The 15,185-nt window shown below is 40.2% G+C and overlaps 1 protein-coding gene across 2 annotated transcripts in view; it reads right to left on the minus strand.

Moving 5' to 3' along the window:
- Nucleotides 1–467: 467 nt before the first annotated feature.
- LOC139941463 (CREB-regulated transcription coactivator 1-like) overlaps nt 468–15,185 on the minus strand; it is a 56,759-nt gene continuing 42,041 nt past the window's right edge. The window contains exons 6-13 of one of the 2 annotated variants that reach the window (XM_071937978.1): nt 12,827–12,885; nt 12,051–12,094; nt 9,615–9,858; nt 7,721–8,029; nt 7,476–7,613; nt 6,732–6,989; nt 5,449–5,671; nt 468–2,169 (exon numbers count right to left, since the gene is read on the minus strand). In XM_071937978.1, the coding sequence (XP_071794079.1) occupies nt 1,958–2,169; nt 5,449–5,671; nt 6,732–6,989; nt 7,476–7,613; nt 7,721–8,029; nt 9,615–9,858; nt 12,051–12,094; nt 12,827–12,885 (1,487 nt within the window). In that variant the 3' untranslated portion in view covers nt 468–1,957. Of the gene's footprint in view, nt 2,170–5,433; nt 5,672–6,731; nt 6,990–7,475; nt 7,614–7,720; nt 8,030–9,614; nt 9,859–12,050; nt 12,095–12,826; nt 12,886–15,185 lie in introns of both variants that reach the window. The other variant, XM_071937977.1, reaches the window with a different exon arrangement.

Genomic DNA, 15,185 nt, shown 5'->3' on the forward strand with positions numbered 1-15,185 from the left:
TCCGCTTACTATGTAAGCACCAAATTTCTGCGCAAGCTCTAGTAACGTACAGTATGCACGCGCACAAGAAAACGTTCCTTGCTTACCTGTGAAATGTGCTAGACGTAAGCGCAAAATTGACTGGTTCCGTAAGAGCTGATTTTGAGCTTCTGGTAAGCAGAGCCATGAAACTGGGCTCTGGTGGTGTGTGGTAGTCCAAATGTTGTACTGCATTCAACCCTTGATTGTATTGCAGGATGAAACATGGAACGGTCATACAACAGAGAGATTATCTATGGAATTAACTATAATACTTAAGCCTGGATTGGATGGGTTATTTTGCTCACATAACGAACTCTTGCTTCCTTATGAGGACTGGATCCCCAAGAGTGATCCATTCTAAATACTTAAGACTCTGGAAACCCTCCACAACACTATTTTTTGGCTTATGCAGACTCCATCTGATGGAAGGAGATAATTTTCTTGACTTCATTTAGTGTCCTACATGTACATCCCATGCATCAATCTGAGAGTTACATTTTTCCAGTCATCCAAACCAATGTGATTTACGACTCCACAACACGAAAAAACACACAGAAAAAAGAATAGCAGTATCTTGGTTTAAACTTGGAATGAACATATCACAAAATCTGGCAATGGTTTTTTTCAATCGTAGGTTTACCATCATTTCTCCACTCTACCATATAAAAAAAAAAACTTTGTACACTTTTCCATTTTTTTTTATATTTACAGAAACATTCTCCTGAGCTTTTGGGTTGTCGTGAAAGTTGTTCAAAAAAATCCCACTCAGTTCTACGGATATTCTTTTTTGTTTTTACTTTCTAAACCGAACACCAAAACTAAGGAATGTCAACGCCGGATTCTTTTGAAAAACTATGGGCGTTCTACGCTCCTGGTCGATCCGCCTCAGGCACTCTTCATTTCGATCTAAACCTCGCACTAGCTTGCCTCCTGATTTTCTCCATCTTAACTAACCTTTCATCTTCCCTTTCCAACAATCTTGAGAAACATCTTCCATAATCCTCCCATTCTCTTTTAAGTCATTTGGTTCAGGAAACTACATTGTACCGTCTTAACAAAGGATGATCTCAAAGCCGATCAAAGCACACCAATCGAAACAGAACCTTTTCAGAACCAGCGCACTACTCAAGAGAGATTTTCACATGGTGGAACCGTAAACCTCTAAAGTATGTTCTTACTTCTTACGAATCCCCCCAAAAAGCACAGCTCAAGAGATTTGTTAAAGTTACAACCAGTGCCTGAGGTCAAAGAGCAGCTATGGTAAAAAAAAACCTTGCTTACCACAATTATGTGCTTACATTTCTACGATCCGGAACATCCCAAACACAATGTTGAGTTTGGGAACCAATTTCATCCAAGCAACACTTTAAATGTGATTCGCAAATTTATGATCTTGTCTGTTCAAACCAAGTTGGCTGCATACGACGGTGCTTCTGTGGACGACAGTGCTTTTGTGGACAACAATGCTTGAATCCTTTATTCCTTGCCTGCCGCGTGACGTCCAGTCTGAAGGTTTTGAATTCTTTGACGGTTTTTCATTGCTGCACTTGGTGTGAATTCATCCGCACTGTCTTGGGAGAGAGCATTCTTGACAAGCCTCTGAAGATTGTTGATTGTATAGAATCTGTCTCGGCCCACTATATCAATCAGTGCTCAAGCTGGTCCAGCAGCCTGTCTGTGTAGTAGTGAAACGCTCCATGTTATGTCGCTACTGTTGCCCCCACCCAATTAATACAGCTGACCTGCATGAATGCCCTTGGAGTCGTTCTTTCCACTTCTCACTGAAAACTCCCCGACTGCAGTCCTCCTTTTGTGATTTTTGTACCAATACTTTGGATTGATTTCCGACAGCTCACTACTCTCGCCGTCCGAGAAAGAAAAAACAAACTATAACTGTCTTGTGGCTTTCGCCATCTGACCGCCAAGGCGGTCAGTGCTAGAGCCGATCCAGCCTGTCCAGCCGGAATGAATCTTCTGTGGCTTGATCAGCGACCATATCATTGTCCGTCAGCATCTGAAGGCTGTCTAGATCGAGGGGGTCCAGCTTGAAGCCGTCCGTTGAAAACAAGGGGTCAAAATTGTCTACGCCAGCCATGGCATTGCTTATTTCCTTGGCAAAGTCTTGACGGGGTGGCGACTCACCGGTTCCTGGGAGACAGAAAGTAAGATGTTTTAGTAAAACCTTTTATGAAAAAAACTGTAAATATGGACCCCTTGCATAACGCCAAACGCAACAGGGACGCCGACCTCACGCGCACATTGCTTACGCACAAAGAACAGGTATCGCCCAATAATTTGCCTCAGTGAGGGTGCTTTTTTGCCTCAGTGAGGTCTTTTTTTACCTCAGGGGGGGGGGCACTCTTTGAGAGTGTGACGCATATGCAACGGGTTTATACCTTAAATGCACTTAATATCTAAAGACCTTTTGAAAATTTGTTTGCTGAAAATCTGAAATGAATTTAAAATTGCCGTTCATTAAGGTTGTACCTTAGCACCAAAATGTGAGTATTCTTTTCAATCAGAAATGTCTAATTCTGTGGTTAACATCCACTGCACTAACTGCTTACAACTTCATCTCTTTTTTAAAGGTGATTTTCTTGACTTTTGAGATATCTTCCCAAAAATATCCAAACAGTTCAATCTTGGTAAAAAATAATTTCCTGAAAGTGAATGACCTGAAATTCTTATTTGAATCTGTGTTTTAATTAAACACAATCGACCCTTTCGGGTGTTTGCTGCCCAGTAGGCATCAGAATACACACAAATTGAGACAGTTTGTGAAAAAAAACAAAAAACAAGGTTGGAGAGGAATACTTAATTTCTGATGAAAAACATTTTTAAAATGCTTTTGGCGAAGGAACAAAACTGTTATAAAAAAGTAACAATTTTTGTACTTTCAAAATTTGTCAACTCTGAATTTATGACAAAAATAACTGTTTCAATAATCATTTACAACTTATAAAGTACATCAATCCATAGATATTTTGAGTCCCCAAAAATGTGCAATAATAAATACTTATAAAACATCAAACTGAACATTTACCATACGCAATACATTTCAGCACATCATAGTCGTCTCGTAGTGATAAGAATACTGTGTGGTAATCGGACACACTTACACAACATGTACAATGTACACACGTACACACAAGCTACTTTCATACATACGTTGATTGTACGCTACCTACATTTATACTAAAAATGTTTTTTTTTTTCATTGAACGGGGCTTGAATTTGGGAGAGGATTCCGTAAGTCAGCAATGTTTGTGTCTCAACAATTTCACTGGACAAGAAACTGTTTTACAAGACCAGAGTTAGAAATCAGACCAACTCTTTGGACCTGCAGCCAGTTTCACAAAACTTTACGCAACTGCGTAAGTCCACATGCGCAACGTTTATGGCGAACTCACGCCATAAACATTGCGCAAGTGGACTTACGCAGTTGCGTAAAGCTTCGTGAAATGGGCTACAGGACTATAATGTCGATTGTGCAGTTTGTATGCTTTTCACAAAATTGCTGTTGCATTTTTTTGGAGCTCCTGCCAAATGGAGTTTATTGGTCAAGAGTGGTCTCTAAAGGAGTTGTTGGAAAAAAGAAACATTCGGTGTCTTGATTTATTTTTTAAACTTCACTTACCAGCCTTTTGATGATTACACAAATCAAATTGCAATTATCAACACAGTTGTACAAATTGTTTTTATTTGAGCATGCGTAAAGAGAGATTTATTTCTTTTGTCTTGTGGGTAAGTATTCTTCGAAACTCAACAGACTTGTTTGATATTTCATCGGTTCAAAGTCAACATTGGAAGACAACAAAAGTATCTCTTTAAAGGGAAGGTACACGTTTGGTAATTACTCAAAAAAAATATTAACTTAAAAAACTGACTTGGTAACGAGCATTGGAGAGCTGTTGATAGTATAAAACATTGTGGGAAACGACTCCCTCTGAAGTAACATACTTTTTGAGAACAAGGGTGTTTTTACTTTCATCATTTTCTCGCAAGTTCGATGACCAATTGAGCCCAAAGTTTCACAGGCTTGTTATTTTATGGTTATGAATGGATACACCAAGTGAGAAGACTGGTCTTTGACCTTTACCAAACATGTACCTTCCCTTTAATGTAATAATAATAATAAACTAATAAAAAATTGCTTTAAAAAAATTAATACAAAAAATGCATGCAAATCAAAAACTTGTAAAAGCCTTTTGTAGGAGTCATTCACAAATTGTAGATAGTTCATCAAGTAAGACATTGAATAATTTTTGCTAAAATAACCATAAACATTTAAAAAAAATTAACAACGATAAGCACACTGCCACCAATTTCACAAACCTACAATGAGAATGAACAAAAAGCATGAACCCTTCATTTGGCTTTTTTTTTTTTTTTTTTTTTTAACTAAAAAGGAGAAACAAGTTTATCATAATGCTGACCATCCAATTAAATTATCCAATTAGATGGGCCTCCTGAGTACCACAACATGTCAAAAGGAAAAACTTGTTTGTCTCCAAACGCGAGAGGACAGTTTAAAATTTGATCTTCTGATCAGTAAGTGAATCTACTCGATGAAATATTGATGTGTCCGATCAGCAAATGAAATCTACCAGCCCAAAGGTTCAGGTAGGGAACAAGAATATTATAAATAGTGAAAAACAAGTCGGCGAAGGCAACGGCAGACAAATAAATGATCGGATACTACAACAAACGTCTGAATTTGAGAATTTAGCAAGATTGTTGAATATGTTTGGCCAGCAGCAAAAGATTAAGCTATAAAATGTACAGCAATATGCTAGACAATTTATTTGCATTTTTGTAATGATCCCTGTGACAAAGTTTACCATTGGAGAAAAATGTGTTACTTTTTGGTTTCCAAAAAAAGAAAAATCTGCAAATTTGATCAAACATGGGACTCTTTGAGGCATTGCATAGTGAGGTATCAATGTATATATGGCTTGCGATAACACCATGTGAGGTAGATTATGTTTAACCGTTTAAACAGTGAAAACATTTAAGCATTTTTTCTTGTGAATTCAATGACCGATTGAGCTGACACTTTCACAGGTTTGTTATTTCATGTATATGTGTGGAAAATAGAATTAGCTGTCCAACCAAAATGAACTATGATGTTTCAACCCCAGCAGAGTCTTTCTCAAAGGGTAAAAAAAAAAAAAACATCAATGGTGGATTGGTCAAGGGTGGGTATGTTGGGTAAATGTTGGGTCACATCAAGACTGGTAAACTGGTCTTTTGACAATAACCAACGAGACAGATTTGCTTTTTGAAAGCTCCAGGCCTATGCTCATTCTCATCCTAGGCAGACAATATATCACAGCACATCTTGCCACAAAAATAATGCCACAAGATTGGAGCCGTAGTAGCAGAAGTGAAGATTAGGCGCAGGTCTCTTACCGTCAGTCAACCCACCTGTCAGGATGATGTCGGGGATGTTGCCGGCATTGGGAGAGTGCGTGGGCTGCATGAACAGGGACTGGGGGTAGGCCGGGGGCGGCTTGTTTGGCTGGAGCAGCTCCTGACTACCGGTCAGGTCTTGCATGTAGGCCTGGCTGTAGAACGCGCCCTGCGGGAAAAATAACGCCTGCTCGGCCTCGCTCAGCTGATGGTTGGTTAAACCCTGGCAGTACAGATCCTGGAGTTTGTGAAGGATACATAGAAAAAAGGTGATGCGTTAAAGGTGAGGTATATGTTTGGTAATCCCTCTTTGAATGAATGGCGATAAAAACTTACTTGGTTAGAAGAACAGCAGCTTCTGACAGTATGAAGAAAATCACTTGAAGTAATGTGGTTATGGAAAAATGTATCAGTTTTTATCATAGAGTTATATGTAAGAACTAGAGGGCGCACTGGTGATGCTTTTTGCACAAACGCGACGGGACCGCAAGGAGACACGCGCGCCATTCTGCGTGCGCGTTGAATATGAAAAATACGTTGGAGTTTGTGTTTATTGAACGCTGATGCGATGCTGTTTTGTCAACTTACAAAATGGCCGCACAAACACAATCTAAGCAAAGCCTGTTTGTTCAACTAAGAAAATGGCCGCCTTCGCGCATATGGGGCGCATATATAGGCCAGTGCGCCCTCTAGTTCTTCTATATAACTCTACGGTTTTTATCGAACCATTGCCCTTGACTAAGGAAAAATCTGCCATGCCCTTTATAAAATAATTACATTACTCACATACTCAAATATGAATAGGTCAACTTTTCAATGCCCAATGTCAACTCCGGCAAATGGATATTGAAAATTTTGTTTCAAAATAAAAGGAGATAATTATACACAAATGGAACAGAGCACACTGCCTGAAACCCACGGGGTAAACCATTTAGCTGTAATATGGAATTCAAGGCATTGAGGTATCTGTATTAACTCACTGGGTAGATTATGTTCATTTGAGAACTTCTCTTGCTTTACATTCTACTACCACAGAGTAAGTTTTCAGAATTTAGCTTTTGTTGTTTACAATACCTCAATAGTGACAACCATGAACTGTCACGGCACAATTTATCTTTATTGCCTCCTCAAAACTATATTGATGAATCTCAAGGATGACCAACACAAACACTACCAGTACATCATGACTTTGCCCGCTTAGATAAATTTACGACTGGATATCTACACCACTTATCCTTCGCAAAATGCGAACCCTTGGACCTGGGCTTATCATTCCCACAGACAAGTCCTACCCTCACCTGTGGATTATACGTTAACTGCTGCCCCGGCGTGGGCGACCCTGCATCCTGCGGTAACATGCTGCACTGCTCAAACTGGTGTTGCAGCTGCTGGTAGTAGGCGTCCGTCAGCGCTTTATTGGTGGGCGACGCCTGGGGCGCTGTGGCTGAGGGCGAGTGGGCGGGGGACGGGGAGTATTGGGGGTTGGAGACGGGCGAGGTAGGTGAGGTGCAGGAGGTGCTGACCACTACTTTACCCTCCCTGTATTGCAGGCCCGCCTGAGGGGAAGAAGAGGAAAAGCAGAGTACATTATACCTAGGTACGATTTCATAGAGCTGCTTAAAGCACAACAAGTAGCTAAGCATAAGACAATTATGCTTAGCCGAACAAGATTACCAGCCGAACAGTGTGGCCCTCACATTAGAGTGGCCGTTCGTATGAATAAAAAATCAAACCCGTGCACAACAACTACATGTATGTACACACAGCACGCCCAGAGCACCCTGCAACTGCGATCCATCATTTCCAATAAATTGTGAACCAGATTCCACTTACAGCTTGTTCCTAATTCTACAACCTAAAGGCCCGGTCCCACTGCAGCGATAACGAGAATGATAACGATAACGAAGCAAAGAGAACGCATTCCATTGGTTGAATGAGCGTGTGCATATTCTGTATAGAGCAATTCGTCCAATAGAATGCGTTTTCTTTGCGCCATGATCGTTATCGTTTTCGTTATCGCTGCAGTGGGACAGGACCTTTACCTTATTCATATCCAAGGTAAGAGTAGGAGTTGCCTGTGGTTGTTGTGCCTGGGCTTGGCCCTGTTGGTACATCTGCTGAGAATATTTCCCCATTTGTTGTTGTTGTTGATGATGTGTCTGATGGTCCAATGAAATTCCCTGCAGGTCACAAAAGGGCGGTTTGAATGTAAACATAGGTCACATCGTCTATAGCCATGCTCTTTATAGCAAGGGTAACTGTATGAGTTAGTGTCATAGGAACATACCTGCTGGATGAAGTGTTGCTGCTGCTGCTGTTGTTGTTGTTGTTGTTGTTGTTGTACCTGTTGTGCTTGTTGCTGCTGCTGCTGTTGTACCTGCTGTGCTTGTTGTTGTTGTTGCTGCTGCTGTTGTAAATGTTGTTGTTGTTGTTGATGTTGTCTATGTTGTTGTTGATGTTGTTGTTGATGTTGCCGCCTCTGCTGTTCATTGGGTGCATGTATCCCCAAGGGACTGCCCGGATTGCTCATGTGTCTCCTCTGCATTTGTGGACTGACCTGCGGACTTATCTGTGGACTGTGTGGACTTCCTACCACCTGTGGACAAACAAACAAACAAACAAACAAACAAACAAACAAACAAACAAACAAACAAACAAACAAACAAACAAACGAACAAACGTTGGAGCTGATTAAGCTGATTCTGAATGTTGGCACAGACAGTGTGGTATTTTTTTTATACAATAAAATAACCCGTGAAAGTTTAATTACAAAGGTGGCTGCCTTTTTGAGGTACCACCAGAAATCCGGAGCAGTTATAAAGAATAATCTCTAATAGGACCACACAATCTGAGAAACGTAACTGACACTAACGCTTCTCTGATTCAAATTTTGGAGGAAAAAAACCTGATATATTTTTTCCGTAACCACATTACTTCAAAGTGAAATGATTATCAAAGTACTTTTCACTAGCGAAAGCTGCTGTACCAAGTAAGTTTTTACTTGCCATTAGGGTTAAGAGTGACTACCAAAAGTTTACCTTCCCTTTAATAAAGAACCGGTTAAAACATCTCTTATATCTGGCTACTAAAGTACAAATATGACTTCAACTGAACCGTTCCTTCAGAGCAGCTCATCTTTCACACAAAGTGACTTCCCCCCGCCTTCTAGCTAGTGAGAAGCAATCATTTTAATGCTGCTTCCCAATCACCTCCCCATCTCCCAGTTCACAATTTCCCGAACAAGGAAGGTGTGACTTCAACTAGAGTTCACGACGTTCAGAGAGCGTCAATGCCCCAGCCCAAGGAACGTGTCGAAACTCAAGAACAATGAGAGAGACAAACGTGGTCGGAATGAAGCCAGAGGTGTGCACCACGACCGCCGAGGGGCTTCAGATTTAAGCTCGTATCTAGAGAATTGACTGGCAGACCGGATGTCTGATATGCAAATGAGATTCATATTACAAATAAATGTCTGATTTAACGGGGTGCATAAGGAATTTATAGCGGTTCTCCACAATGCAAAGCTTTTTGCTTTTTCTTGGAAGTGTTCAAGTCATCTCAATTTAACCTGGGAAAAATTTCATAGAACTGCTTAAGCACAAATAGTAGCTAAGCACATTACAAATGTTGCTTACCAGTATAAGTTTACCAGCCAAACTACTAAATCACATGTATAATTTGTGACTGGTATGCTGCTCATTTCTTCTTAGAAATATTTTTTGCAACTCTATGAAATTGGATTCAGATACTTAATTCCATAGAGCTAAGCAAAACAAAATTATGCTTACTAGAATAAGATTACCAGCTAAAATACCATTTGACATGTACACAATGAGACTGGTATTCTGCTTATTTTTGCTTAGCAGATAATTGCTAAGCAAAATTCTCTGCTTAAGCTGCTCTATGAAATAAGGACCAATTTCATATAACTGATTAAGCTTACAATATTGCAAAACAAATTTCTGCTCAGCAGAAATGAGCAGGATACCAGTCACAACTGGCACATGTGAAATGGTATTTTGGTCGGTAACCTTATTCTACTTAACATTATTTTTGTTGTGCTAAGCTACTTGTTGTACTTAAGCAGCTCTATCAAATTGGGCCCAGGGCTCAGAGCTGAGACAGTATTCGAGCAAAAAAAAAAAGAGAAAAAAAGAAAAAAGAAAAAAAAGAGTGATTACCTGTGTGTGATTCGTAGGAGCCATACTGAGATGTGTCGGCGATGGCATACTGCTGGAGAGGTTAGTGGGGCTACCCCCTCCGTGGTTGAAGCTGGTTACCTGCTGATCCTCTGGATCCAGAGGGGTGGGCAGCGGTGAAGGGATGTGCAGGTTGGTGAGGTCTGGCAAGGAACCGGTATTGTTTGAGATAGGAATGGGTTCACTGCTGGATTCAGTCTCTGTCTGGTCCGACGACATGCAGATACTGTACACGATAACAAAATGCAATTTATTAATTCTTAATTTTTTTTTTAAAGGAACACGTTGCCTTGGATCGGTCGAGTTGGTCTTTGAAAAGCGTTTGTAACCGTTTTTTATAAAATACATATGGGTAGAAAGATGTTGTAAAAGTAGAATACAATGATCCACACAAACATGCCTCGAAATTGCGTGGTTTTCCTTTTACATCGTCGACTAACACGTCGGCCATTTATGGGGGTCAAAATTTTGACCCCCATAAATGGCCGACCATGTTAGTTCGCACAGTAGAAGGAAAACCACGCAATTTCGAGGCAAACTTGTGTGGATCATTGTATTATACTTTTAAAACATCTTTCCAACCATATGCATTTTATAAAAAACGGTTACAAACGCTTTTGTTTTGACCAACTCGTCCGATCCAAGGCAACGTGTTCCTTTAAGGCACTGTACACATTTGGTTATTACTTAAAATAATATGTATTAGCATTAGAACTTACTGAGAAAACATTGTGATAAATGACTTCTCCTGAAGTAATGTAGTTTTTGAGAAAGAGGTAATTTCTCACTTAAATATTTGAATCTGAGAAAATTTTCAGACCTGAAGCCTTTTATCAAGCATCTGAAAGCACACAAATTTGTGCAACAAATTATTTGACCCTCATTCTCTGATTTACAGTCTGTCAAATCTTGGGGCCTTTATATTATAGCCATTTCGGTACAGGCCGTCTACAGCCGCTATGGTCTCTAAAGGTAAAACACTATTGCCCATTGAATTAAGATATATATGAAAACAACCACAGTGTACCATTCAACGCACTTTAAGCGCACCAATATATTTCCTGTGATCGCAAACGCCCCGCCGGGTGAATTATCCCCCTGGCTTTTTTGGTAAAGTTATCAGCCCCTGATTTGTCTGATGTGAGTGACATCTGCAAATGCAGAGGCATATGACATCATGCAATGTACATAATAAATGGAATACTCAGCGCCACATGGCCAGAGTTAAAACCCTGGACTATGTACATCAAGGCAGGTGCAATGACACATGTCACAACCCATAAGGTGAGAGGCAAATCCAGTTTGATTCAGCCTTCATTATGGGAGTAGGGGGAAGGGGGGCATACACAGGCTTGGATGTTGGTTAGTTAATCTCACAAATTCAGTGTTGAGTTGAAGGACTACATGTACACATGGCTTTGAGGGAATGCAATTTAGTTGAAAGTGGCAGTGGGTTTGTCTTCGTGAAAGAAAAAGTAACAACCCGGCAAAATGACTAGGAATTAATTTTAAAGACCAAGGAGACAGCAGTAAAAAAAAAAATAGAAAAAAAATGAAACCCCAGTTGTTGTTTTTTCATTGTTTTTTTAAAGGAAAGTATGTTCCAGTCATGTCTAGTAACTGCTTTTGTTTTATTTGTACGATGGCCTTGAAGTAGCAAAAACTTCAGAGGTGACTCGCATCTTTGACTGCAGCATTTACAAATAGACACCAACCAACAGAAATCTGGCAAACAATTCACGCATTGAATCAATGCTCAGATTCAATTTTGTTTGTATTGATTTCTAAGGGGGAATACTTTCTCATGATGGTTACTACATGTAACATTACCATCTTTATAACAAGTAGGCTTTCGGATAGAACTTACACAATTTTGTTCAGGGTCATAACCAAAGTATGACCCTACAATGAAATGAAATGTGATTTTCCTAAGGACAAGATATCTTAATGTCCAAATATTTTCACAATGCTCATCGAGCAGCTTGGCCTTGTGTCACACCAAGCTTCTCTTAAACTATGAAACTTTTTACTTGCACAATGTATATTTTGAACCTTAATGGCTTACGGTCTCATGGTTTCACGCGTGCGCCCAGCCGCAGTGTGGTAATCTTCAATTATTGAAGCAGAACTTTAAAGGAAGAAGAAGAAGAAGAAAGAACGGCAACTAACAACATTCAGTCACCGAACGATGTCAAGCAGTTGGGACATTGATCACATTATTCATGAGAATCGTTCCTCCAGTCAACCCAGAGACAGTGCAAAACCATACGCAATCTGCGACGGGGAAGTAAGCTGATTTATCAATTAGCATGGTTTAAAACGAGAGTCGCGCTGTCTTGTTATCGCCTCCCCCCTCCCCCCCTCTAGTCCTCGCATGTCGTGACATGTCTTGAATCAATACAAGGGATGTCTACATACCTGATTCCTGGTACCTCACATGACCTGGGCCTCGACTGCATTTGCTGAACAAGAAAACAAAAACAGAGAGAAGAAAAATCGAAATGAGAGAGCATTCCGCAGTGTCACATCAGAGCCCTCTTTCAGGGCGCTGCTTGCAGCAGAATTCTGCAATGAAACACCCTGTAAATCATATATGAATCTATGGGCTGTAAGCGCAGAATTACACGGTAAGCAGAGCCATGAAATTGGTTCCAGGGCACAATTTCATAAAAAATGGTTAGGCCAACCAAAATTGCTTACCAATTTACCGTTCAGCAGAAATGGGCATGGTAACAGTCACAAATTGTACATGTGACATGGTATTTTGGCCGGTAACCCTGTTCTGGTAAGCAAACCTGTGTTGTTCTAAGCTACTTTTTTTTGTGTTAAACCACCTCTATGCCATTTGATCCATGTCTGTAAACTGATACTACAGAGACAGAAATGTACAGTTTTTTACAGAATGTGCAGAAAAGGTTTAGACAAAAGGTACGTTTTGCCAGTTCTATTCCTGTCACTACATTTTGCAAACGGAAGATTGACAACCAGTACAAGATGACTGAGAGTACAGAAATACAGCACTTGTAAAAGACATGATACTCGGCACTTGGACAAAAGTGCAACAAATTTATTGAGCGCAGGGGCCTCGTACATATCAGTGTATGATATAGGGTTAATTAAACTGTTCAGCCTATTTAATCACATTTGTCCAAGGGCAAAAAAAAACCCATTCAATATTTGTTTTCCAGGCTTACCTTCTTTGCATCCCACATGGGATTTTTCAACGTGTTACCTGAGTGATCCAATACCATTTCTGAAGGGTAAGAAAAAGACAATCAAAATTTCAGGTTACTAAATCCAATCTTTCTGGGACAGAATTTCAAAGTTTTTTAATCCGCAAAACTTAGCATTTTTCCCCCCAAAAAATCACTGACATCTGGACGGCTGACATTTATATCATCACAATGAAAAAAGTTGGTTGGATCATCGTGGTGTGCATTCAACTTCTTTCATATTCTTTGTTTCATTAGTGGTTAAACAGTGGTGTGCAAACTGGTGAACCACACATCATGTAGGAGTAGGGGCATGATATAGGCTGAAAACACAGTGTACCTAGTCACATACATGTAATAGACCACGCCAACTAAACATTGGCAATTTCCCAATTTGCGCAGACCTTGCAACGCTTTGATGACATCTCAAGCTGTTGTCATTGTCACATCGATTGAGCATGTGTGCTGCCACCTGCTGGAATGTGTCTTGCAGTGCATCTCAAACGCTTAAACATCATTCATGTTCCTTGGTCTCTCTCAAGGTATGTTATATACCAGTCCTGTGCGAACCAAAGACCAATCCCTTGCCTGTCAATCCTTAATCATCGATGGGGTATAGTTTTAGATACCCCCCCCCCCCCTCGCGGAATGTGTCAAGCTGTACATCTCAAATGCTTGCACATCATTCATGTTTTTCGGTCTCTATCAAGGTTAGTTTCAGTAAGTCCTTTGTGAATCAGAGACCAATCTCTTGCCTGTCAATCCATCAGCACAGACGGGGGCTTATATTAGATATCGCCCACCCCCCCCCCCCCCACCACCTGACTACAATGTGTCGTGCAGTACATCTCAAACGCTTAAACATCATTCATGTTTCACGGTCTCTCACATGGTATTTTATATTCAGTCCTGTGCGAATCAAAGACCAATCCCTTGCCCGTCAATCCATCAGCATCGATGGGGGGGCATACAAAAAACATGTAAATGAGATGCCCACATGTATCGGGACCGATGCAAAGGTAGTATTCGCTATACAGGTAAGTAGAGTGAAGTAGACCCTCAATTACAAGCAGTTGATGTACGTGTACATGTACACTAGAAGTACCCGTACATGTTCGTACATGCACGTGTGATCCTACACTTTTATTAGGGTTCCTATTTCACAGTCCTCTGAGGCGATAGCAAGGGTCCTTTTTCCCTGCACCGCAAGCTCTTCTGTCAAAACAAGACAGTTCACCTTCCCAATCAGTAAGCCAACACAACGTTGGAAGACGATATCATTTGGATGTATTGCATCGTTTTTGAGTCTTGCATTTATGAATTTTAACCTTTCCAAAAGGGGATTCCAAATGGAAAGAAGTCTATCTTTAGAGAAAAAAAGAAAAAGAAAAAAATACAAAACATCGCACTTGCTTTTAAATTGTACAAAACAACAAACTTAAAATAACTGTTATTTTCCCGCCTTCATTGTTTTAAAGAAAAGCAACAAAAGTTTTTTGAGAAATTTTATAAGCTGCAGCAGCACTTAAATTGCTTATAAGCAGTATCCGGACTTCTGTAGAGTAAATCTTGCACTGTACAGCTGAGGGTTTTAATAAGCTTAGGGAAGCAGCTTTTTTTTGAATGCCACCCTCTCGCAGCGACCGTAAAGCTCGTCTCGTTGGATGCTCCATTGTACTTCAAGATGCCTGATCCTGCTCAAGTGCTCAGACGGCTTCTTATAGCATCTATCTTGAGAAAATCATTGTTGATATTTCTTTCTGAATGTTGGAAAAACATTTTGAGCAGAATAGAATAACACTACGATTTCTTTGGCATTTTGGCTTTAAAATACACCACTTGGCAAATCTAGAGGTCTTTGGTTAACTGACTGAATACAGCTAAGCCAGTATTGTACAAGCTGCCATCTTAATTCCTGGGGGGAGGCCGAACTGAAAGACATAATTTGAAAAGAAACCTTACCAAAATATATAACACTTGAAGAAGAAATGTTTTCGCTGAAAGGCAACATGCCAAAACCGTGCCATGAGAAAAGATACACGGACCAGAGGTCACAGGGTGGGTTTTACTATGAGCTAATTTGCATTTTTACGAATGAAGAAATGAACCTATTCTCTTCAAAGAGTGGAGCAAACTGTATTACAAGGAACAATAAAACAGAGAGAGTCAGGAACTAGGAAGAACTACATGTATTATCATGTTAATGTTGAAAACAAAATTTGATGGGAGTTTTTCAAAGCAGCACCGGCACGACCAGAATTTGGCACAATCAGAATTTGGCAGGGTCAGAATTTGGCATAATCAGAATTTGGCACAATCAGAATTTGGCACGGTCAGAATT

The sequence above is a fragment of the Asterias amurensis genome, chromosome 9 (genome assembly GCF_032118995.1).
Source record: "Asterias amurensis chromosome 9, ASM3211899v1".
NCBI classification, from domain to species: Eukaryota; Metazoa; Echinodermata; class Asteroidea; order Forcipulatida; family Asteriidae; genus Asterias; species Asterias amurensis.